Source organism: Lissotriton vulgaris, chromosome 10 (genome assembly GCF_964263255.1).
Source record: "Lissotriton vulgaris chromosome 10, aLisVul1.2, whole genome shotgun sequence".
NCBI lineage: Eukaryota > Metazoa > Chordata > Amphibia > Caudata > Salamandridae > Lissotriton > Lissotriton vulgaris.
The window spans coordinates 540,763,756-540,790,282 of NC_141698.1; the positions used below are offsets into that span (position 1 = coordinate 540,763,756).

Genomic DNA, 26,527 nt, shown 5'->3' on the forward strand with positions numbered 1-26,527 from the left:
TGTAGCCCTCGCCTAGCACCCCAATCTCTCCACAATAACCTCCCCTCCATGTATGCTGTATTCACTCCACCCATTTCTCCTTACTACCCACTGTAATACCATCATTGTGTACAGGACCTTGTAGCTGAGTTTAAGTTGAAATCGGTTTCAATTCTAGGTTCTACTAGAAAAATGATTTAAGCTCTTATTATCTCTCACTGCTGTCGTGATTGGTCTTATAATTGTATTGCCCACTCCATGTGAATAGTAGAATCCCTTTCTGTTTCTTCATACAGAGCATATTGTACATCTGGGTCAGCAGTAGCTGATTACCTTGGTCAGTGACCTAGTCAGCCAATAACTGTAGGACGTGGCATTGTGAGCTGAAGACCTGATCATCATCTTTTCCAGTTAGATGGTTTTAATATTGACTTGAAAATAATGCTGTCCAGAATGAGTATTGACATTTGATTTCTGTCCTTAAGGAAAATGAACACATGCTGTCTGACCTGCAAGAGATTCCACACAATGAGAAGCTTCTCTCGCTCAAATATGAGGTAACTTATCCTTCATCTTTTTCATCCCCAGTGTCGATTGTATTTTATATTTCTACATTTAGACATGCCACCATGACTCAAAGAGGATGATGATGATATTAAACATGAGCTGGAAAAACAGAGTAAGGAAATATGGGGTGAGTCCTTTGATGAAGTTGAGAAACAAGACCTGCAGTATATGTATTTGACATAAAGTACAAATTGAAATGGAAGATGAAGAGGTAAAGCTTACGAAGCATGTTTTGGTCATTTGATAGCGTCGAGAGAGGTGGCATTACAAGTGGAGTGGAGGATTTTCTAGAAATGTATGAGAAGTATTGGAAGCCGGGGAGATTAAAGGTGGAATTGGAACAGCAATGCTTGTAGGTGGAAGGGTAAATTGACTGTGGTGAAGTTGGAAAAGTAAAAGGAGCAAAATGAGTTGTGGTAAGTGATGTGCATAAATATATAGAGCAACACTTTGCCACTGGATTCAAGCTAGCCTGGCTGATGAAGGGTGTTACCCAGAAACCGGTCCCAGGATGCTCGTTTGCGGTTCAGGGAAGACCTGGCTTAGCAGTTGGGCTGTACTGTTCCCATGAGGAACGGGTCAAGACTGATTTGTATATAGCTGGGTCTGAACTGAGGTGGTGAAGTGAGCTAACGATTTAAGATGGATTCAACCCAGATCTGTGACTGGGGGTGAGTGTCTGAAAAGTTTCAGCACTCCGTCCATCATCTCCTTGTGTTTGTATAAATATATAGACACATATTTTAATTCTTTGTTTTAAGGGGTATCATTGAGTTTTGAAACATTTTTGAAGTGTTATAAACCATCCTTTATGCAGTGTGTTGTGCATAGTGAAGAATTTGTAGAAGTAGATACTTTGGCAACTGCTTGAGCCTTATTTTTTGTATGGAAGAATTGAATGCAGCAACTTATGTTTTTGGGGTGCCTAAATTGTTCTCACTACAGAAGGCTAGTGATCTTCCCCTCTGCCTTCTAACTTGTTCCCCTCTTTGTTTGAGTTGAACAGCCATGACACTACATATGGCCACCAAATTTACAGCTCTCATCTTTTAGTGCATTTAACGGAAGTACATTTTTAACAATTGTGGTAAAGCAATCTTTATAAAACTAAAAAATAAACACTCACAAACGATCCCAAGCGTTAGTATGTTGTTGAAAAATGATCTTCACTGCATACTTTTTTGGGGCATCATTGGAGAAACAATGTGGTATTTGCAGGGGCTGGGACTATAAATTGTTCTTCTGTTTTCTGCCCCTAATTATTTCGTAATAACGGGAGAAGTGTTTCTTCTGTCGGTCCTTCCCCTCACAAATGCAATGCACAACACCAACTTCTAGGAGACCGGTACGACATTATATCAATACTTAGCCTTTGCTTTGCACCTCTAGAGGCAACTGCGGCTCTTTTCTGTTTTAAACCTGCTGCAAAATCATTACAAAAACTTGCTATCATATTCTACAGGTATGAATATTAAGATCAATATATAGCATTGTGAGGCCTAGCTACAGTGCCAGAATTGCAGATGACACTCCGGTTTAGCCTACTGTACAGTTAGGTTGGCTACCTTTGGAGAAATCCCAGGAGAGATGTAGTGAGGTGACATACTTTCAGTCTCTCTTCCATTATGCTTCTGCATTAAGATATAATCATATTTAAGCCTCCCTGTTTTCCGTTTTTACTGATTTTTACAGATAAATACATACAGAAATCCATTTATTTTCTTGTCTGTATTTATTTTTAAATGTGGATACAAATGGAAATTGGGTGCTGTTTGAGTGATTCTAAATCCACTTTCCCCACGCTCCCTGGCTCCAGCTGGTATTGTAGCGCCTCACCGCAATTGCTCCCATTACTTACGCTATTGTGCTCTGCTTTGCTATTGCTCCCATTACTTATTGTGCTCCGCTTTGATTATTTAAAATTGCAGCATTGCCTGATTATAGCGTAACGCTATTTTGCATAGCCCACATCGCGTATATTAGATTGTGTGCATATTAGTCATTGTAGCGCTTTTGCAAGTTCGCATTGCTTACTCATTTAATCTGTGCCTGATTGTGCCTGCGCCTCTGCCCACATCATAGCGCTATCCCTGCTCGTGCCCCAATCTCGTCCTGTTTGCTTTCGTTTTTGCTGCCATCTTGTTGTTGTGCCTCCCAGCCCGCCTCTCCACCCCGCTCCCGCCTCCCAGCTGCCCCTCCCTCGCTCCGCCCCCCCAATATCCACTTATGTCAGAACAGCTGACGCGCAGCGTTCACGCGCAGCGGACGCGCCCCATGCGCGCCGAAGGTGCGCCAAAGGTAAGCCCGTCTACGCCCGTCCGCGCCTGGACCGCACCCAGCGCCAGACCCCCTGGCCCCCGCAAAATCCACTCCACCCGCATAAGGTACGACGCCGCAACCCTCTCAGCACTTAACCCCGGTCGACTCCCAAACTGCTACCAAGCCGCCCAGGACACTCCCATGGACCCTTCACCTGCCACTCCTGCAAGTTCGACTGCATCAGAACCCACACCAAATCCACAAACTCCAAACAGAGCTCCGACACTAACCACCTGAAGTGCATCCTGCTCAACATCCGCTCGGTCCACAGCACGCCATTGAACTTTGGAACCTACTCGACACCACATCGCCGGACGTCCCCTTTCTTACAGGAAGCAGGATGAACGCCTCATCAACGCCCGACATCGCCATAGCCATCCCGGACGGCTACAAAATCATCCGAAAGGACCGCATCAACCAAACAGGAGGAGGCATCGCCATCGTCCATAAGAACACCATCCGCATCACAACCAGTTCCGACGACAACCTCGCAGCCGCCGAACACCTTCACTTCCAGATCCACACCGACCCCAAGACCACACTCAGAGGCACCCTCATCTACAGGCCACCAGGACCCCGCACACAATTCAGCGAAGACATCACTGACTTCATCAGCCCACACGCCCTCCCCTCCGAGGACTACATTCTACTGTGATTGGAAACAGTGGAACTTAGCTTATTTAACATATACACAATGTGGTATAGCAACACAATGGAGACTATACAAATCAAGATATCCTGACACAGCCGGGAAAGGAGTTTATTTTCAAAACACAATGTCAAGTATACATTACAATAATCACACGACACAAGCCTGTGCCGTACTGACAAAGAAAGGAAAAATAGATATAGGGTGAAAAAGAGGGTGTTTCTCAGGCAAGGAAAAAGAGAGCAAAGACAGGGCACTGCGTAAAATTCAGAGGTTGCTAGCAGTGTCGCCTGGAGTGGAATTTACCCAAATATTTAAACAATGGTATGAGTGTCAACCCACTCTTGGGTGTCGACGTTTCGATCCCTATAGCTCTAATAAATGCATGGGACCATCATCAGGACTTACATAATAACAAAACATGCCTGAATAAGACAAGCCTGTTGAGGAGAAAAAAACAAAGAAGAAAGAATTTCTTTAAAGATCCGTTTGCCAACAAGGAACAGTATAGAAGCTAGATGCCCACGTTGTAAAACATTCGAAATCGCAGTGCTTGAACCAGTGCGCGGTGTTTTGTGTCCAGTAAAAAGTTTAAAAATTAATCAATAAAAGGTTTCACAAAGCTTAGTTACACAATATCCGGAATCGCAGTGGCATGCGTGAGGTTCATTCATCTATTGAACTTTGTGGTGAGGGTGGTTATAAATTACAGTGCAGTGAAAATGCAAGGTTTTTACTCCTCTAATGTTTAGAGTATTTAAACCGGCGAGGGAACACAATCTATGGGGGGGCTGAAAGTATCCCCAAGGAACCTTGCAGTGGAGGTCTCCTTGTACTTCTGAACGGGGGTGGTGGTAGTGTCAGGCTCATGAGGCAGACAGAGCCTGGTATTTGAAATTCCAACCCATTTCCTCCCTTTTCTACAGCACTAGTTGATACACTCATTAAGCGTATAAAAACATACCCAGCGGTAGCGCATCCACGTGGTAATAAGTGGAGTTCACCGATTTACTTGGTATGGTGGTTTGCACGTTTCTCTGTGCATGGATCAGGTGGCCGTACTGAAAACCAAGAGATTGTTCAGGGATTATGGCGGGGGACTGAGAGTGCAAGCATAGAACCTCCGTCTAGGAGTGGAATGAAGTTACCTTTAGATTAAGTACACGCGCCGGAAACAGAGGTCGGAGGGCATGTATGGCTCTCTCCTTGGGCGTCAGTGTTCCGATTAGTTTGCGCTCTGGTGAAAAGAAAATTACGCTTAGCGTGATCTACAGAGCAGGGTTCGTAATGTGTCTTATAATTAAGAGAATAAACTTACGCAGTCCAGAAAGGGGCTTGCCTCGCCCTGGGCTTCACACTGGAGGGGATCGGGCGCTAAAAACAAGGATTAGCGTGTCAGCGTGTAAAAGGCAAAGGCAACGCGTGACTCTATATTAGGGATAAGATCACGCATAAACGCATACCCGCTCTACTTACTTCGTCAGGATAAGACGGCGCCTCTCCCAGGGGTGCTCGGTCAGTGCCGGATTCAACGTGGGGGATTGTCCACTGAAGCCGTTTGTAGAGCTATCCCCGGTCACGTGATGTTGAAAATGGGCGCCATATTGGAACGGCTAAAAGCGCTTAGGTGGCGGCCATCTTAGAGTGGAGAAATGGCAGCTTTCTTACACTGGCCATCTGTCGGATAATGTGGGTGCCATATTGAAATGGCATTTCGGTAGCCCCCCTCTCATGAAGTGTGGGGTGTGGTGACATGTGATTCCGCCTGGACTAATTAAAATTAAAGTGACACATGTGAAAAACACTCAGTGGCAATTGTGAAAAGGTGACTGATTTTGTAAAAAAAAAAAAACGATTGGTTTTAATCAGCATGCCCAGATGTCATAAAGTGACCAGAAAGTCTCTCAACATCACCATGTTGAACTCATTGTACATTAACAAATGACCCAGATGAGACCAACAATGTTTTGCTCTACTTAGCATTCTTTTCCTTGAATTGTTAGACCAAAAGTTGCCACCTCTCTGTGGTAATTTGACAGTTTTCAGGATGGTCCATTTCAAGTCACTATCCACTTGAAAGACTTCACGAACTGCAACACCTGCAATGTGATTTATGCTATCGTATGCCCGTGTCCTCTGATGTATGTGGGACAAACAACCCAAAAAATAAAGACCAGAATAAGCCAACATCGGAGCCGCATACGCTGTGGAACCCTGAATGCCCCTCTGGTTGAACACTTTGCCAGTTTGAACCACTCAGCAGACGACTTGAAATGGACCATCCTGAAAACTGTCAAATTACCACAGAGAGGTGGCAACTTACAACAACTGCTCAACAGGGAGGAATTGAAATCCATTATTCAATTCAACACGATCCACTCAGGACTTAATCGAAGCGAGGATTGGACAACATTGCTATGAATGAACTTTTGGTCTAACAATTCAAGGAAAAGAATGCTAAGTAGAGCAAAACATTGTTGGTCTCATCTGGGTCATTTGTTAATGTACAATGAGTTCAACATGGTGATGTTGAGAGACTTTCTGGTCACTTTATGACATCTGGGCATGCTGATTAAAACCAATCGTTTTTTTTTTTTTTTTTTACAAAATCAGTCACCTTTTCACAATTGCCACTGAGTGTTTTTCACATGTGTCACTTTAATTTTAATTAGTCCAGGCGGAATCACATGTCACCACACCCCACACTTCATGAGAGGGGGGCTACCGAAATGCCATTTCAATATGGCACCCACATTATCCGACAGATGGCCAGTGTAAGAAAGCTGCCATTTCTCCACTCTAAGATGGCCGCCACCTAAGCGCTTTTAGCCGTTCCAATATGGCGCCCATTTTCAACATCACGTGACCGGGGATAGCTCTACAAACTGCTTCAGTGGACAATCCCCCACGTTGAATCCGGCACTGACCGAGCACCCCTGGGAGAGGCGCCGTCTTATCCTGACGAAGTAAGTAGAGCGGGTATGCGTTTATGCGTGATCTTATCCCTAATATAGAGTCACGCGTTGCCTTTGCCTTTTACACGCTGACACGCTAATCCTTGTTTTTAGCGCCCGATCCCCTCCAGTGTGAAGCCCAGGGCGAGGCAAGCCCCTTTCTGGACTGCGTAAGTTTATTCTCTTAATTATAAGACACATTACGAACCCTGCTCTGTAGATCACGCTAAGCGTAATTTTCTTTTCACCAGAGCGCAAACTAATCGGAACACTGACGCCCAAGGAGAGAGCCATACATGCCCTCCGACCTCTGTTTCCGGCGCGTGTACTTAATCTAAAGGTAACTTCATTCCACTCCTAGACGGAGGTTCTTTGCTTGCACTCTCAGTCCCCCGCCATAATCCCTGAACAATCTCTTGGTTTTCAGTACGGCCACCTGATCCATGCACAGAGAAACGTGCAAACCACCATACCAAGTAAATCGGTGAACTCCACTTATTACCACGTGGATGCGCTACCGCTGGGTATGTTTTTATACGCTTAATGAGTGTATCAACTAGTGCTGTAGAAAAGGGAGGAAATGGGTTGGAATTTCAAATACCAGGCTCTGTCTGCCTCATGAGCCTGACACTACCACCACCCCCGTTCAGAAGTACAAGGAGACCTCCACTGCAAGGTTCCTTGGGGATACTTTCAGCCCCCCCATAGATTGTGTTCCCTCGCCGGTTTAAATACTCTAAACATTAGAGGAGTAAAAACCTTGCATTTTCACTGCACTGTAATTTATAACCACCCTCACCACAAAGTTCAATAGATGAATGAACCTCACGCATGCCACTGCGATTCCGGATATTGTGTAACTAAGCTTTGTGAAACCTTTTATTGATTAATTTTTAAACTTTTTACTGGACACAAAACACTGCGCACTGGTTCAAGCACTGCGATTTCGAATGTTTTACAACGTGGGCATCTAGCTTCTATACTGTTCCTTGTTGGCAAACGGATCTTTAAAGAAATTCTTTCTTCTTTGTTTTTTTCTCCTCAACAGGCTTGTCTTATTCAGGCATGTTTTGTTATTATGTAAGTCCTGATGATGATCCCATGCATTTATTAGAGCTATAGGGATCGAAACGTCGACACCCAAGAGTGGGTTGACACTCATATCATTGTTTAAATATTTGGGTAAATTCCACTCCAGGCGACACTGCTAGCAACCTCTGAATTTTACGCAGTGCCCTGTCTTTGCTCTCTTTTTCCTTGCCTGAGAAACACCCTCTTTTTCACCCTATATCTATTTTTCCTTTCTTTGTCAGTACGGCACAGGCTTGTGTCGTGTGATTATTGTAATGTATACTTGACATTGTGTTTTGAAAATAAACTCCTTTCCCGGCTGGGTCAGGATATCTTGATTTGTATAGTCTCCATTGTGTTGCTATACCACATTGTGTATATGTTAAATAAGCTAAGTTCCACTGTTTCCTATAACGAAGTTATACCCATGGTTCTTAGCTATCTGTTGGGTTCCCCTTGTCCTTATAAAACAATACATTCTACTGTGAGACCTCAACTTCCAGCTGGAAAAGAACAACGACAACAGCACCACCACCCTTCTGGACAACCTCGCCAATCTCGGACTCAAACAACTTGTTGACACCCCACCCACTATGCCGGGCACACGCTCGACCCTATCTTCACCTCCAGCAAGCACATCTCCTTTAATCACACCACAGCTCTCCATTGGACGGACCACAGCTGCGTTCACTTCAACTACAAAAAGACTACGACCCACAACCAATTCCCCACAGAAACTGTAACAAAATTACAACCGACCAGCTCTTCACATCGCTTCGCCAAAACCCTCCTGCCAAATCATTGGACCCAAACCAAGCAGCCACCAACCTCACACAAAGGATCACTCACAGCGCTGACAAATTAGCACCCTTGAAAAACCATCAAATCAAGCAAGGCAGCAAAAAAGCCCCCTGGTTCAATGATGACCTTAAGAAATCCAAGAAGATCTGTTGCACCCTCGAGAAAGCCTGGCGAAAAAACCCAACCACTGACAACCTGGCCTCCTTCAAGAACGCCACCCGCAAACACCACCAACTGATCCGATCCACCAAGAAGTCAGCATTCAAGGATCGACTCGACAACAACGCCCACAACAGCAAAGAACTTTTCAACATCGTCAAAGAGTTTACCAACCCCACCGCCGGCACCAACGACATCACTCCCTCCCAAGACCTCTGCGACTCTCTAGCCTCATTCTTCCACAACAAAATCGCTGACATTCATAACAGCTTTGGAGACCAGTCCACCCCACCCCCCCCAACTAAAACCCCCCTCCAACAACCTTTGCGCCTGGAAACCAATTACCACTGAAGACACCATCCGCCTGATGAACTCCATCCACTCAGGATCGCCAACCGACCCATGTCCCCACCACATTTTCAACAAAGCAGACTCCATTATCGCACCCCATCTCCGAGACGTCATCAACTGCTCCCTCAAATCCGCTACCTCCCCGGAAAGCTGGAAACATGCCGAACTCAGCGCCCTCCTGAAGAAACCCACAGCAGACCCCACCGAACTTAAGAACTACTGCCCCATTTCGCTCCTCCCATTCCCTGCCAAAGTCATTGAGAAAACCGTCAACAGTCAGCTCGCCGCCTTCCTCGAATCCAACAAATCCCTCGACCCTTCACAGTCCGGCTTCCGAGCCAAACACAGCACGGAGGCCGCCCTCATCGCAGCAACAGACGACATTCGAACTCTACTGGACAACGGAGAAACAGCTGCCCTCATCCTACTTGACCTCTCCGCAGCCTTCGACACAGTCTGTCATAGCACCCTTATACAACGCCTCAGCAACGTCGGGATACAAGGAAAAGCACTGGACTGGATCATCTCATTCCTCGCCGGAAGAACCCAGAGAGTCCGCCTCCCCCCTTTAACATCAGAAGCCACCGAAGTCATCTGCGGCGTACCACAACGATCATCACTCAGTCCCACCCTCTTCAACGTATACATGAGTCCCCTCGCATCCATCGCGTGCCAAACCAACCTCAACATCATCTCCTACGCAGACGACACCCAACTGATCCTCTCCCTCACCAAAGACCCAAACACCGCCAAAACCAACCTACACGAAGGGATGAAAGAAGTAGCCGAGTGGATGAAGAACAGCCGTCTAAAACTGAACTCAGACAAAACGGAAGTCCTCATCCTAGGACCATCCCCCTCCGCCTGGGACGACTCATGGTAGCCACCGGCCCTGGGAAACGCACCCATACCAACGGACCACGCCCGTAACCTGGGCTTCATCCTGGACTCCTCCCTCTCGATGACCAGACAAGCCAACGCCGTCTCATCATCATGCTTCAACATCCTACGCATGCTCAAAAAAATCTTCCGTTGGATCCCCACCGAAACAAGAAAGACGGTCACCCATGCACTGGTCACAAGCCGACTGGACTACGGAAACACCCTTTACGCCGGAACCACAGCCAAAATACAGAAAAAACTCCAACGCATCCAAAACGCATCAGCCAGACTCATCCTAGACATCCTTCGACAAGCTCACATTTCCGGTCACCTGAAAGACCTCCACTGGCTCCCCGTCAACAAGAGAATAACGTTCCGCCTCCTCACCCACGCACACAAAGCCCTCTACGACCTAGGACCCGAATACCTTAACACTCGCCTGTTTTTTTACACCCCCACCCACCAACTACGATCGTCCAATCAAGCCCTCGACACTATTCCCCGCATCCAAAGATCCACCATGGGGGGAAGATCCTTCTCCTACTTAGCGGCCAAGACCTGGAATTCTCTCCCGCCCACCTCCGCCTTACACAGAATCACCTCTCCTTCAGAAAACAACTAAAAACTTGGATATTCGATAAGTAAAGTACCTCCCCTCCCTCAAGCGCCTTGAGACCCCCTGGGTGAGTAGTGCGCTATACAAATTTTAAACTTAAACTTGAACTTGAACTTGTGTTGATTGATGGGTAAGGTGGTTAAAAAGGCAAGGAATTTTAGTAAAGAGGCTTAAACAGCAGTAGATAGGCACAAGGCTGATATTGAAATGTGAATATTTTCATATAAGTGTATTGATTTTATCTTCGGCTGGTGTTCATATTACTGAAACCTGGCAGGCATTCAAGTATGAATGCACATTTATTGGCTAAATAAATGTGGAAATATACCAGTTTCGCTTTATTTTTTTCACAAAACACATAATAAATATGGGTAAATACAGATAAACTTGACAAAAAATAAACATGACTAAATACAGACGTTGATGGCCAAGAAATAAATACTATAAAACCGGAATCCCTAATCATAATTTTAGACAACAGTCCCACCTTTCACAAAGATCCGCTTCAAAATCAAGAGGTTTCCATCTATATCCTATTTTCGCTCTCCTCACAATAACACAACTGATGAGTGACGTTTCTCCTTTCAGAGATCTGCCAACTCCAGTTTATCAGAACGGTTAATTGTAATTAGTAGCATATGATATGCTAGTTCAGCAGTATGGCCTAAGACAGCATCTGGAATCAGAAACTGTAAGGCCTTCTCATCAAAGACTTCATCTTGTGCTGCATGAAACTTTGTTGTCTTCAGGGAGTGTTTTATATTTTCATTCATTGGGGGTGTGAAATACCTTTGTCCTCTCCAAAGCAACTGTAACTCCAACCTTCTCCTGAATTTCACAAATATCAGATTACTATTGACATTATGCTGTGCGGTGACAAAGGGACTACGTGAGGGGTCTATGTGAATTAGAAAGCAGGTGTCCTATTTCAAATGATTCACAGGGAAGTACAGCCTAAGTTGATTAAATATAATTTTACTTGGCTCCAGATAGTGACAGCTTACAAGTGAGTCTTCAATCCTGAGATCAAATTGGCTTGATAACATTTGTTCACATCTGAAATTGGATAACATTGGGTTATCACAGTGATACCATGTCTTTAATCTCCTTGACTGGATTAGTTTGAAGAGTGTTGTGTCCTGTGGATTGACACATACCTAAAAAGCTTTTCACCGAAGCAAATAGGCAGGCATTGGGTTTTTTGTAGCAGTTTTTTTATGCCCGGGGTTGAGCAAATCTGAAAAGCTTGATGGTACCTAGACTGCAAAATAATTTCTTGCAACAACCAAGACTTTTTTTTTTTTAAAACCTATTTTTATTCGTATTTTGTAAAATTTGTCACACATGATACAGAAAGGAAAGAAATTGTGAGTAAAAATGTTGCGCTAAATGACGTTTAGATCTCATCATAAACTCTTACAGACTATCCCCGATGTGGTTGCTCATCTATTAACCTGCACAACCATCAGAGGGCTTATCAACAGTAGTCCAATAAATTACTAACATCTTCAGTTAATGACCATATTATCTAGAACATGTTTCACTGAAATTTGTTTACGACAACTTATAAATGGGTGTTTTCCAACATCGATCCTGAGTATACACATTCTATTCGTAATCATCTAAATACTACTCTATTTATCTAATACAAATCTCATAACAAAAAGGGAAACAAAAATGAAACAAAATTAGATAAAACATGTACAGAGGGGTGAATTAGATCATATTCAACACTATAACCTGAGGGGGAAGTCCCAGTGCAAATAGGCACTTATGGGTCTAGAGGGTGGGGGGAGAGTCCCCTGCTATCGCTATATCTCCCTCGCCTGATCAGCAGATCTCTGCCTGGCAATTCTTCATGGACATCTGGAACTCAGGTCAGCGCTTAGGACTCTCTGGAGGCTGTGGTGGGCTGTTAAGTTTTGCGCCCTCAGAGCAGGGCCTCAGTCCTGGTCCTTCCTCCTCACTCTCAGTATCCTCAGGCTTTTCCCATGCTGCCAGCACTTCTCTCCATTGTTCGTTTATTGGGAGCTTCCTCATACCCTTGGACTCTTCCAAGCTAAGCGCTCTACCTTCGGCCCCAGCCCACATGATGATGTCCCTATTCCAAGTCTGAAACTGAGGCCCCCTCGGAGACTTCCACTCCACCCGAGGCCCAGTGCAAGGTCTATCAGCCTATTCCCAACTTTACACTTTGGCGGCCTAGGGAAAAGACCCAATAAACCAGTCTACACTGTGGGGGGCAGCACCTTGCCCAACGCCACCTTGAGCTTGCCCAGCACAGCTTCCCAGAAGGGACGTAGGCTTTGGCAGTCCCAAATCATACGGCCAAAGTCTGCACCTGGGTGCATGCATCTGGGACATAGTCAAACTTCCCCCCTTATGTCACATTAAGGCGGTGAGGTGTCATGTATCACGTGTGTATAGTTGAATTATATGTATTATAAACGTATATTGCAAGAGATCTTTTTGGGATAGTGGGATAGTGCAAGACCCTGCGCCACTCTGAGTCGGAAAGATCTCTGCCCACGATTCTATCCCATTTTGCCCGTAACCTGCACAAGGGACCCACTGACACTGTTTGCAGTGTAGCATATAGCCATTTCACTAGATGCCCTGCTGTCCCGAGGGGTAAATAAAGCATGTAGTACCGGGTGTGTCTCTGGTTCTTCCCTCCCTTTGTTCCATAACTGCACAAATATGCGTATCAAGGCCTCATACTGTAAGAAATGGCCTGGGGGAAGTCCACACTCCTCAATCAACTCTTCGAACGGAAGCAGAGCTTTGTCCAGGTAGCAATCCCCAACATTGTCCAACCCTACCTCCGACCAGCGAGCCAATTGCTCGCACAAAAATAGAACTTGGGGGTCGCCGTGCGGTAACCACACAAGGGGCAATATAGGGGTATACTTGGTGGTTCAATGCTCCTTGCTCTGACACCATCTCCAGGTCTGGAAGGCCGTGCGCTGCAATAATGAACAGTACGGGGAGGGCGATGCTGGGATTACTTACTTTGCCATCTCTAGGCTGGGGCAGGATTCCGGGTGTGATAAGCATGTGCCCTCCTCGTTCACTCCCTCCACCTACTGCGCCAGCCACTGTAGTTGAGCAGCGAGCATATAAAATTCAAAGTCCGGTACCCCTAGCCACCCTCCGACATAGGGCGTTGTAGTGTTTTAAGAGACACCCTAGGGTGCCCATCTCCCCACACCAGATTTCATAGTGGGGCTTTCAAGGGGCGGAACCAGCTGCTTGGTATAAGGTCCGGAAGGTTGACCAAGAAATACAATAGGCGAGGGAGCATGAACATTTTAGATAGGGAGATCAGGGCCATGATGGGTAGTTGCAATGTGCGGCAAAAGTCCATGCAGAATCGCAGAAAACTTAACTCCCTGCCAAGGTTTCCTTCCTTCAAATCATCTAAGGAATGGAATATGTGTGTGCCCAAGTATTTAAACGTACACTGAGCCCATAATATGTCAGCCATCAATGTCTCAAGTCTATGCGTTGGTCCTGCTACCGGAAACAGAATGTCTTAGTTTTATTGACTCAGCGGCCCGAAAGCAGCGTAAAGTTATCCAGGCCGCAGAGGTGCCCGTGACTGTCTCTGACAAATATATCAGCAGATCATCCCTGCATAGTTCCCCGGGATATCTTATACTGTCTTGAGATTATTCTGCCTGTTTTAACCCTTGCCGTGGGTGTAGCATGTAGGAGTCGCACCCACTGCACCCACTCTTCCCCCAAGCCCATACACAGCGTCACCTCAAACAAGTACTTCCAACCCACCGTGTCAAAAGCTTTTTCTAGTTAGACTGATAGAACCGCTGCGTGGTGATTGGATGGGGGCCTCAACATGGTAGAGTATGGAGTAGAGCCTGTGAAGGTTATAAGAGGTGCTGCGAGATGGAAAAAAAAATATTCTGATTGGGGTGAAATAGTGTCCTCTTGTGAGAGTAGCCTGCCAGCCAATACCTTACTGAGGATCTTAAAGTCCAGATTAAGCATGGAGAGGGCCTGTAATCTTTCAATCAAGCCTCTGTCTTCATAGTCTACGGGAGAGGGACCACTAGGGCCGTCTGAGTGGAGCAGGGCAACTCCCTGCTTTCATACGCGGCTGCATACAGCTTGACTAATTGCGGTGCTAACATGTCTGTAAAGCGTTGGTAAAATTCTGCTGGGAGGCCGTCTGGCCCCTGCGTTTTGCCAGAAGCTAATGCACTAATGGCTGCTTTGATTTCCTGCAAACTTATTGGTTCAACCAATTCCTCCCGATCCGCCTCATCTAATGTACGTAGCGATAGAGGGTCCAAGAACTCGCTTATAATCAGCCGGGAGGCTACAGCCGGGGCCGTGTACAATCGCTCGTAATATGCTAAAAAGGAATCATTAATCGCGCTCCGGGTCGTACACCACGTCCCTGGTATCTAAGCTAAGTTGTGTAATTGGCAATCCCCCTAGTTCAGGTCTAATTAGCCTTGCAAGTAGTCGGCCCGCCTTCCCTTCCTCCCTCTGCACTCTATCCAAGTAGTCCTTGCAGTTGTAACATCTCAGCCGCCCTATTGCATCGTTATATTTTGCACGTGTGGCCTGTAGTGTCACGAAAGCAGTATCATCTGTGCCCGGAATATTAGCTAAGCTGCGGATGCTCCCCTTCAGATCCAAAATTTCTTGACAGAGCTACCTATGGGCCCCACTCACCTGTCCCATACAGTGACCCCTTGCGACGACCTTAAAATGCCTCCCACTCCACTTCAGAAGATGCTATGTTGGCGTTAATGGGGGAAGTACGTGTCCAGGAGTGCATGTAATGATGTGCGGAAAGGAGCATCTTTAAGCATTGCCGGATTCAGTTTCCAGGTAGGGATCGGCGGTCGCCTTCCCGGGGGCTGCTGTCATTAACAGTGGGCTATGGTCAGACACTGTGCGCCCTAAGTATTCGGTGTGTATGATGGAGCTATTAAAGGCAGGAGAGAAAATAAATGTATCAAGCCTAGTGTATACCTGATGCACCGGCGACAAGAAGGAATACTCCCTATCTCTGTTATGTTGCAAACTTCAAGTGTCCTCAAGGCCCCAGTGGGATATCCAAATGCGGAATCCCATAGCCGTGCGGTGTGGCTGAAACCCTAACAAGAGAGGGTGCGAAAGGTTGGTTACAACATCCACAACACAATTAACCCCCCCCCCCCCCCCCCCAGTGTATTATGTAACCATTTAAGTTATTAGCCATTAAGGCAGAGAAGGACTCCAGGAAGCTGATCTGGTCTTGATTAGGTGCGTATATATTGCCAGGTGTCGCTCCATGACCCGCCAGCCTTCCCGTGATCCGGGCATACCATCCTTCTGTATCCAACCACGAACGCTCAGGGGCAATAGGGACCACCAGCATGACCCAAATCAGAACTCCCCTGACGAAAGCGGAGGTGGTGGTGGCGAAGACCTGGCCTCTCCATCGTCGCTTCAGCTTCCCAGCTTCCTGACTGTTCAGGTGTGTTTCCTGAAGAAAGGCAATGTGTATGTTCCTGCGCCTCCGGTATGACTAAATATTGTGGCGCTTTGCCATAGACCCTATATCATAAATATTCCATGTTAGGAACCGTATAGCGTTATGAGCGTCAGCCATTCAAGTTGAGTATTACAAAGCAACCCACAAAAAGAAGCACCCCCCCCCCTCCCATTCATGCACCCCCCCTGCAAACATCAAAACATAAAAGGCAAACAAAAGGACCCCCATGTTGATCAACTCCCCTATCCCAAGGCAGTCCGACAACGGTCAGCCACCCAAACAACGTGTAAAACATTTGTACTAGATGAGGCCCTAACCCAGTAAGGCACTCAGTGGGGGTTAGCCAATGAGACATAGATCACGGTGCACAAACCATACAAAGCGCACCGGCCGCCTATAAGGTGAGGCAGCTCAGGACCTGGATCAGCAAACCGCAAGTCAACACCCCTCCGGGTAGCGAAGTCACCTCAACGTTCCAACTGCCTCAAATAATTTCGTCCTCTGTCTTCAGCGTCACCACCGGCAGCTTCACACTGTCACTGCAGGAAGTGTCGGACTCATTTTTTTCAGTTTCTCTCAAAGAGCGGGCCTCCACCTCTGGGGCGGGACACTTGCCCTGCATAAGAGCTGTTACAGCCTGCAACGCTTCAGCCCTCTCCCTCTCTGTCTGTTATGAGGTCGGTTTCTTTGTGGCCCCTCTACTAGGTAGTCTTCTGGAGTGCTTCCCAAGCTCCGTGGCTTCCCGCAAAGCAGATCCAGAGCCCGTGCACCGTGGAGTCCCAGTCTTGTAGGCCTCTAACCAATCCCAGGCGTCTTTGGGATTTTCACAATAGTGGGTTTTCCCATCCAGTATAATACGCAGCCGGGCTGAGAACTTCAGAGAGTACTGGAGACCTTCCTCTCTCAATGCCTTCTTGATCTCTAGGTACAAAGCCCGTTTCCTTTGCACTTCCAGTGTATAGTCCGGGAAGAGTGAGGTTCTACAGTTATCCATGGTGAAGGAGCCCTCCGCTCGTGCCTTTTGCGGGAGGAAGTCTGTTTAAAAAATGGAGCAATTGAGCCGCCGCAGGGGTCTCCCAGGGGCCAGTGGTTTGGCCGGCACTCTATGGGCCCTCTCCAGTATATAAAAGGTGGACAGGCCCTCGGGTGCAACCATACTTCTGAGCCAATGCACCAAGAATGATTCCATGTCCCTGCCCTCCGCCCCTTCTGGCAGGCCCAGGACCCTGATGTTGTTCCTCCTGTTGCACTCCTCTGCATCTTCAGCCCTCCGGTCCCCCACCTGCTGGTCAGGTGCTTTCTGTGCCAGCGCTCGTTCAGCAACACTGATTTCAGTCTCTTTCTCCCACTCCGATAGCTTCTTATGTTCTTACAACAGTAGGCCAAGCCCCACCGTGACAGTGCTGATTTCTTGGTGGAGGGCAGCCTTTGTTTCAGCTATGGCCTTGAGTATTTTACTCAGCTGTCGTTGCACACGATCCTCTGGGGTAGATTGCGACTGCTCCTGGGTGCTGTGGTCTGGGTTATGCGAGCCCCCCGCCTGATGGCCCCTGGGTTTGCCCATTGTGCCAGGAGACTTGTTAGGCTTCCCGGGAGAGGTCCGGTAACTGCTATTCCACCCCTTGACGCCACGTGGTGAGGCACCCTATGTTGCCTGGTCCATGGGTTTCGATGTCTGCCCCCAACGACCAGGCCCGATGGGCAGCCCGGTATTGGGCTGACGAGCTCCACTCAATTGTATAGACTGTGTCCCTCGGACCTGGGGCAGGGTAAGGCTGTCAAAGTCCCTAATTTCCGGCCATTTTGGTCCCACTCTCGATGGTGGGGCTGCCTCGTGGTCGGCACCTACAGCCACGTGTGTGTAGACCGTTATCCAGTACCCCTCTGTGGGTTGCCTGTGTTCTCTCACACTCCCGGAGCCTGTGGCACTGCGCCGCACTTTTGGTGGATACCGCGGTAGGTTGTGTCCAAACCCTAGCCAACCAGACAAAGCAGGTCACAGGTATACTCAGGAGCGAGCCTCCACATCAAATCACTCCTGTGCCTGCCTCTCACCAGCTAGCTATGATTCTGGCCTCACCCGGCCTTCTCAAGGCGCTGCATCAATTTCTCCTGGTGAGGCCCTGTCCCCTATGGGGGAGATTGGCAAAGTCCAGGCCTTGGGATATGCCCCTGGGCCCGTGCGAGAAAGCTGCTCAGCTCTTAGGTCCCCCAGAGCCAGCACAGGTCAACACGAGCCCCGATCCAGGCTCCGATTCCCGTCCAATTTCCAGCTCCTCACCTCCGAGACACTACAGCCACATGCCGGTGCTCCGCACAGAGGGGACCATACCTCAGCTGTGCACCCGGGCCAGTCATCGGCTCAACAGCCATGAAGCGCCCGGTCCAGGGGTAGGCAGCAGCACCGTTGGGATCACTCACCACCAGCCGCCCGCACCAGATCCTTCCATCATGGGGAAGCTCCGACTCGGCCGCTGCGCCAGGCACTGCTCCCACGCAGGCGATAGGTAACCGGCGAACACGCAGAGGCCTGCCCTCTGCCGTACGGGAGCCTCAGGGTACGTTTCCGCCGTCGCCCAGGCCGCAACTGCCTGTATTTAGGCCAATAAATGACGGGCTGGCACGGAGCTCAGAGCTCACGCATCCGCCATCGCAGGCTCCCGCAACAACCGAGATTCTTAAACACATACATCCTAAGTTTCAAGTATTTATATAGATCTCCCCGTAAAACCTGAACCCCACTACTGAACACAATATTATTCACTTTATGCCAAATATATTATTATGTAAGAAGAGTATATTATTCCTGTCCCAGTTGTGTAACACATTTCTGGATACAGAGTTGAAATAATGTTCAAACCTTTTGGAGGCAGATCGTTATGTAAAGTCGATATTTGGATTGTCTTTATTTAGCAATCTGTTTTTCGAAAAGTTGTGCTTTTTACACCGAGACCTGGTTTGCTTTGTCTTTGGTGCTGTCGAATATGACGTCTGCACCTCCGGATGGGCACTCTAATTTGGACGTACCGTACCTTCACCACTAGCACTGGACAGCTCTGGGTAATGTCAGAGAATTCTGTGTACCTGCTTGAAGGAGTTCAGTGGCTTGCCAAGGCTGATGTATTGTTCTCTTGTGCAACGGCATACATTTAGGCCTTTGGATGCAGATCTGCACTCCTAATATTGATGGGCTCAGCGGATTTGAGTGCACAGGCTCTATGCCATTCAGCCGGTGGACTGTGTAATGTATTGATACACGTTTTAATCCATGTATAGTGTGCAACCTGTGCCCCTTTGGGCTTGTAAAATTGTCATGTAGTGTGTTCCTCCAGAACTGACTAACCTCTGCACTGGTGTTGCCTTGTGGTCTAGATGGGCTTGTAAATGTACAAAGCTTTTAATCTGTGGAAATGGATTACTCTTGGCACTAGGAAGATTGTCAAGTTTCTTTTTTTAAGATTTAGCTTGCGGTCAGCATAGTATTGCAACACGTTCCACTCCTGTGGAAGGAGGACACTGAATCAGTACAATACTGTGAAGCATTGTAACTCGAGCTACATTGCTAGTGTTTAAGTGGTATGCCTCGAGAAATGGTTGAAAATTGGCATCGAGGTGGATCACTTTTAAATTTAGGACTGGATTACATGAATGGTACAAGGGTATTTACTTTTTCACCTATGGCACTGGGTAACCAGAGGAGCGCTTTCTTCTTCATGTTTGAGTGGTGGGAATGTTGGCACGAAGATGCATAACAACCTACCTCCTACTGGGTGGCTCAGAGAATCCGCATGCAGAGAGAAATAATACATTAATTCTTCATTGTTCTGTTTCAGGGGCACAAAGAATGTGTGAAAGAATTCAGTGCAGTTCTGAGCACTTTGGTGGCTGTGTGTATAAAAGTTAGATCAATGGTACTTAGTTCACTGGGGGTACAATCCCGAGGACTACGTGTGCCTTCTTTGCATTGGAGATGAATGTTCTCCTGATGCTTAAATGTGTTATGCCAGTGTACGGTAGGGCCTTGGGGCTGTCACATGCACATAGTTTTCTTGAGAAATAGGGGGTGTGCAGCACATGACGGATTGTTTTTTTCTTCATTTAGAGCCTGGATTATGACAACTCCGAGAACCAGTTGTTTATGGAAGAGGAGCGGCGCATTAACCACGATGTGAGTAAGATATCTACATGTCCGGAAGCAAGATACAAAAATAAGCCTCTGCTCACAAAGGTCACAAACCTCATACATGCATGTTAATGCTTCTTTATCATGTTTCACTATTTTTTGATTTGATGTTTAATTTGTTTTTGACTCCTCTACCAAATGCTTCATTGTTTTACTGAACTTTTACACACATGAAGCCTAACAGGAGAAAACATTTCTAAATGTAATCCTCATTTTTTATAAAGTGCATTGTAGCAAGGATTAACATGCGTAGAATTGAGTTTTCAAATAGACATGCTCGTGTTATAGAAGGAATAAGGCTGGTAAGACCACCGAAAAGCATCATCCTATGTTTGAATGCACTGACTCAAGAATGATGAAATATAAGGATATTTGACCCTTGGAGTACAGGGTTTCTTTTACTATGCACAGCAGGTCGTGCCTGTCCACTGTTGGCCCATGGCCGATAATGACTTTCTTTCCTCTCCACTGTTTTAGACATCTGCCATTGTGGCCCCTCTTGGCCAGCATTACTTGAGATCACCTTCACCCCCCTTTGGGGGCTAGATGCACATAAATTAATTAGAAAGCTGTCCTTGAACTACTGCATTGAGTGGAAAGGCCTTCTTGCCCACCATGCTTTTGGGACCGTTTTTCCCCAGTGACCTGTTATGTTTCTTAAATCGTTTGTTGTTCCACCTGCCTCTGTGTACCATGGTTGACGTTATTACTCTTTCGGTGATTTTATTAAGTGTCACCAAGTTCTGTGGGTAAATTATTATCTGATTTAATGTGTAGTGTTGATTTACCTCCTCGTTAGTCTTCCTCGCCACATGACTTACAAAGTGAGCTTCAGCTCCACACCAGAACCCTCCAAAGCAAAAAGTCAGCCTCCCATGCCTCCCATCCCTTCCCAAGATGAACGACCCATTACCACCTGACCTCTATAAGAGGCGGGCCGGCCCAACCCATCAGCCTGTTTTTTTTGTTCTGCGCGTCATTTCTCTCCAGATGCGTCTTCAGGTAAGTGGTACCTGCTGTAGCAGGTACATGTGCCTCTGGTTGAGGTCCTGCTCTAGCAGACCCTTGGTTCCTGGGCTCTTCCCCCTCTTACCCCTGGTATGTACTGTCCGGTTAGGCTCTGCTCCAGCGGGCCATGGGTTCCAGGAGGGGGTGGCTGGGGTACTGTTTGGGATTGTGGCCGGCACTCTGCCATGCCTCTCCCTGTGCTGCTGGTCCCTTTGTGGGCTCCTATTGTTTGCTTGGTGCCCGTTTTTTTAGCGCTGCGGCGGGGGATGTGTTTGGGGTTTCCTCCCTGTGTTTCTACCTGCGGTTTGCTCGCGCCGCCCGCCTGCCCCTCGTGGTTTTGCGGCGGGAGGCGCCGGTGCTGCGCGGCTGTTTTCCCTGGATGGCTCTGCTCCCTTTATACGGGATTCCGGTGTGCCTTTGGGTAGTCCTTTGCATGCCTGCCCCTCGGCGCTGCTTTGCAGTGGTCAGCCGCTGTTTTTCTCCCGTGTTGAGGTTCCCGCGTCCCCGCTGGGGATGGCGCTTGGTTTTCCCTTGTTTTCTCACTGCCTGCCCCCTGGGCGCTGCGGCGGGTGTGCTCACCTGTGTACTCCGCTCTTTAACTGCGGCGGTGCAGCGCGGCTCTTACCGTGTCCAGCAGGTTCCTGTGTTGGGCTCGTTCTCCCGGGGCGGGGTCAGGTGCTGGTTCCCGCGCTGCTGCTCTGGTGTTGCCGGTCGGTTCGCTGCACACCTTTCCTTCCGGCGCGTTCGGTGGGTGCATTTCACTGATTTTTCCCTGTTTTCTGGTCTTCTCGGTGCTGGTGTGTTGGTGCTATTTCTTCCTGTATGTCTCCCGACTTAATTTGGTTGGGGCTGGGCTGCTGGCATTCGGGTGTTCCTCGCTTGGGTGGCCTCTGTGGGGCGGGGCCTGTCTTCCCCCGGCTTCTCTCGGCACTGTCTTCCTCTGGTGCTGGGTTCTAGTTTTCTGCCAGTGATTTATTTTTTTTATATCGTGGTCTTTACCCGGTGGTATCATTGCACTTCACGGGGGGGGGGGGTTCAGTATTGATACATGAGGTGTAGTTGGCATGTGGGCTGTTTGCGGCTGCATGCTTTAGTCCCTCCGTTCTCCTGCAGCGTCGAGTTCTGGTCTATACGGTGGGCGTACGGGCTACGGCCTCTCCCATGGTGGTTCTCACGTCTTGCACACCCGTGGTTTGTTAGGGTGCTTTGTGCCCTCGCTCTTCTTTCTCCCCGCGCTGCAGTTCCGGTCTGCCTCGTTTGCGGCTGCTGTGGTGGTCGCTCCCCGTTTACATTTGCGTTGTTTTGGGGTCATGGTGGCCCTCTGCTGGCGGGTGCTCTTCCTCTGTGAGGGTGCTATGAGTTCTTTTCCGTCTCTTGGCTTGGCCGGCTTAGGCTGTCGTCCTTGAGACTGGGGGACTGTGTTCCTGCCTCGGCATCAGCTCCTGGGCGCTTCGCCTTTTCTCCCCCTGCTTGGGTGCCGGAATTCCCTTCTGGCGGTCCGTGCTCATCTGTTTGTCTACATGTCTCTACTATGTGCTCTTCTGGCCGTGGTGTTGGGCCCTTCTGGGTATTTTTCTTGTTCTGGTGCTCGCTTCGGTGGCTCTTCTCCTATTTTGGTGCCATACTGAGGCGTTATTTCTTCCAAGCAGTTGCGGGGGTTAGTTGCTCCTCAGGTTGGCCGAGTGGTCTAAGGCGCTGTGTTTAGGCTGCTGTCTCCTCTGGAGGCGTGGGTTCAGATCCCAATTCTGACATGACCTTTGGAGATATAATCTCCTTTGTCAGGTTAACATCTGATACATTCGGCTCCAGCGGGTGTCTGTCTCCCCACTGTTCTGGGATGCACGGGAATGCCACTCTGGTACTGCCGGACTTCGGCCTCTGACGACTGGTCGGGCCTTTCGCTGGCTCGCCTTCCTGTGGTTTGGTGTCGGGTGTGCGTTCTTGTCTGATACTCGGCCTTTCATCCATTTGGGGTCGTTGGATTGAGTCCCGTTGGGTTGTGTGTCTATGTCCATCTGTTATTCAGCGCCTGGACTCCTTCGGGTGGTCGTGCGCTTTACTGTTGCACCTGTTATGTTTTTTCTTTCAGTGCTCGTGTATGTTGCACTGTCACTCTGACTGGCGTGTTTCTTTTGCGCATGATGGAGTATCTGTTGCACTGTTGCGTTTGGGGGTGTTCTTGTCTCCCGTCCTGTGTTCTCCTGCCGGCTACCCACTTTGTACGGGGTCTGTCCTGGTTGATGTGGCCTTCTGGCCCTGTTCTTCCTTCGGGCTGCTCCTGTGGTCTCCGGGTGGCCTTTGGCTTCTGCCTCCTCCTGCTCCTTAGTACTAGCGGGCGTCCCTTGCACCCTCCTCCTGGTCGTTTTCTTCTCTTCGCTTCCTGGGGGCTGGGGCTCTATTGCTCCTCATGGTTCGCTCATGTTGTTGGCTGTTGTGCTCCGCGGGTTGCTCTATGGTTCTCCTCCCTTTGGTGGCTGTCCCCCTTCGTCTGGTTTTGTGTGGCCCCCTGGCTGTTCTTGTCTGGGTTGTCCACCCTGGTGGTGTCCTCCCGTTGGGTAGGTTTTTCGGCTCCGTGTGCCTGGGTGTCTGGCCTCCCCGTCTGGTTGGTCCCAGTGCTCTGTGGCTCCCCTTCCCGGGTGTTGGCGTCCTCTCCGCCTTTAGGGCGTGCTTGAGTCTGTGCTGGGTTGATTGGTGCATTTGTTGGCAGTTTCTCATCTGCCTTCTGTGGCCCGCCCCTGGCTTGTTTTTGCCCCTGCCTCGCGGTGGCTTCTTGTTGCTCTCCTGGGCGATTTGTGTTCTGCCTCGTTCCCTCTGGGGTTTGCGGGCTTGCCTCGGTCGCTCTCTTCCGGTTTGGGTCCCCGGTGCTGTTTTTTTCTTGCGGTTTTGTCCGGGCTCCCTGCTTCGCCTGGGCTTGTGGGCCTGGCCGGGATGTTTCTCCTGTTGGCGGGCTCGCCTGGGTTCTTCTCGTTTCTGCTCCTGCGGTTCTTGGCTCTGGGTTTGCTCTGTGGTCCGTGTTGGGCCTCAGTGGGCTCTGGCTCCCTAGGTTCTGGGGTTTTGTGTCCTGCCGCGTTTTTTATCTTGCCCCTTGGGGCGTTTTGTTCAGGCTGTGCTTGTTTGCCCGGGGCTGCTGGTTTTCCCAGCTGTCTTCCCCGGTCGGGTCCGGGGCTCCTTGTGCGGTTTGGGTCCTGTTCTTCTTTCCCCTGGTGGGGTTGCTGGGTCCTTCCGGCCCGGGTTTTCTCCCTGGGGGTGTTGGTTTTCGCGGGCTCGTTCCGCTCGGCTGTTCTGGCTGTCTCGCCTTTGGTGGGTTGCTGCCTGTGTCCTTGCCCCTGTGTTCCCTCCGGTTCCTGTCGGTTCTCTCGGCTGGATCGGTCCTGGGTGTGGGTTTGTGTCACTGTGGCTGGGGTTTCGGTTGGTTGACTCTTCCGCCTGCGGTCTTGGGTTCGTGTCCCAAGTTTGTTGGTTTTTGCCTCCTGGGTGCTTTCCTCGGCGGCTCCTTTGTTGCGTATGGGTTTTTGCAGGGGTGTTTTTCTTGTCCCCTGCGCTGAGCTGTCTCGCTCGTTCATTCTGCGTTCCTCTTCCTTCCGGGTTCGTCCTACTTTCTTGTGCATGGGCCCCCTGGTGGGTGTTCGCCTTCCTGTTTGGGGCTTGGCCTTGGTCCTGGGCCTCTTCGGTGCCCTTGCTGTCGGGTTCGCTTTGTTGTGTTTTCCTGCTGCCTCCGGGGTCTGTTTTTCCTTTGCACCTGCCTGGGCTCTCCCTTTGCGGTCTGGATCCTGTCCTGGGGTCCTTTGGGCGGCTGTGTTCCGTGTCCCGCCTGCCTCTCCTTGCTGGTGGGGCTTGGGTGCCTTTTCCTTTTTTGTTCGAGTGGGGTGCTGGTTTCTGCACCTCGGTCCGTTCTTGCGGCTCCTGCCGGTCTGGGTTTCCCCTGGTTCCATTTGCTCTGACCCTGTTTGCCGCCGGTTCTGGTGGTTTGTTTTCTCCTCCCCTCCGTTTTTTGGGTTTGGGGTGGTTCGGCTCTCTGGCTATGGGTGGTACTCCGTGCGTGTGGATGTGGTGCCTTGCCTGGGTTCTCTCCTTGGGGTTGCGTTCCCTTCCGGGGGTCCTTTCTGTGACTGGGGTTTTCTCCCCCTTCTGTTTCTTTTCGGCGCCCTTTCCCGTTCTTCCGGCTCTTGCCTGTCTGTTTGGTTGCGTCTGGTGCCATTGACGGACTGAGTCTCTCTGTGTGCTGGTATATTTTTTCTTGGGTCGCTGTGGTGGGGTGCCCTCTGTTCGTTCGATTCCTCTCTTTGGGCTTTGCTCCCCTCTCGCTTTGTGCTGCCTGTTGGGCTGCCCTGGTGTTGTTCGGGCCTGCTCTTTTCTGTTCCTGTCCTGGTTGCTGTTGCCTTTTGACTCTGTGCAGTCCGGTCCCGTGCCTGTCTCTGCCTTCCTTCGGTTGGGGCGGTTTTCCTGGCGGCGCTTGGTGTCTCTGGGGACCGGGTTTTCTTTCGGCCTTCCCGGTGTCTTCTGTCCCGGGTTGGTTCTCCTACTCGTGGTTGCCTCCCCCTGGGTGGTCCTTCCGCTCGTACTGGTCTGTTGGGTTTGCCCTCTTTCGTGGTCATCCCCTTCTGGTCTGTTGGTTTCTTGTGAGTTTCCTGAAGCCGCTTGGCTTTGGTATGTGCTCACTTTGTAAGTCATGTGGCGAGGAAGACTAACGAGGAGGTAATGCCCCGGTTACTTACCGGTAATCTTCATTACTCCGAGTATAGTCTTCCTCGCCACATGACTTCCCATCCCTCCCTCCCTGCCTGTCTGGCTATCGGCTTCATGTTTTTGCTTGGTTGTTTCAGGCTGATGGGTTGGGCCGGCCCGCCTCTTATAGAGGTCAGGTGGTAATGGGTCGGCCATCTTGGGAAGGGATGGGAGGCATGGGAGGCTGACTTTTTGCTTTGGAGGGTTCTGGTGTGGAGCTGAAGCTCACTTTGTAAGTCATGTGGCGAGGAAGATTATACTCGGAGTAATGAAGATTACCGGTAAGTAACCGGGGCATTTGTGCAGCACCTCTCCATTTAAAACCGCTTGGGAGCTTCAAGGTCTTTTATAACCAACCCTTTGCTGTTTTAATGTGATCTATATTTATTTGAATTTAATAAGGATGTGCACCTGTGATTCATTTTTTCCTGCTGGGGTTGAAATAGGTTGCTTTCAATGTTTTTTTAAAATTTTCCTTGCGAGCATCCAGGAGTTAACAAATTTGGCAGTAACCTCTACTGTTCAAGGGGGATGCTAACACCTATAACGCCGATGTAATACAGTGCAAACTCGAGGTGGAATAGGACTCACCAGAAAAACAGCATGCCGTGTTGCCAACTTCAAAACGGCACCCATAGGTTTTCTTAGGAAATGGAATTGTTGATGTGTGGATAGAAAAATCACAATTGTGGTGTGAGCTTTGAATGAATTTCCACAGAATCCAATAAATATGGCTGCATTAGATAAATAGGTT

The 26,527-nt window shown here is 48.9% G+C and overlaps 1 protein-coding gene across 2 annotated transcripts in view; it reads left to right on the plus strand.

Annotated features, from left to right (window-relative positions):
- CLCN7 (Cl-/H+ antiporter 7) overlaps positions 1-26,527 on the plus strand; it is a 353,427-nt gene that overhangs the window by 70,691 nt on the left and 256,209 nt on the right. For both annotated transcript variants that reach the window (XM_086941381.1, XM_086941382.1), the window contains 2 exons: positions 465-536; positions 19,960-20,025. In XM_086941381.1, the coding sequence (XP_086797507.1) occupies positions 465-536; positions 19,960-20,025 (138 nt within the window). The remainder of the gene's footprint in view (positions 1-464; positions 537-19,959; positions 20,026-26,527) is intronic.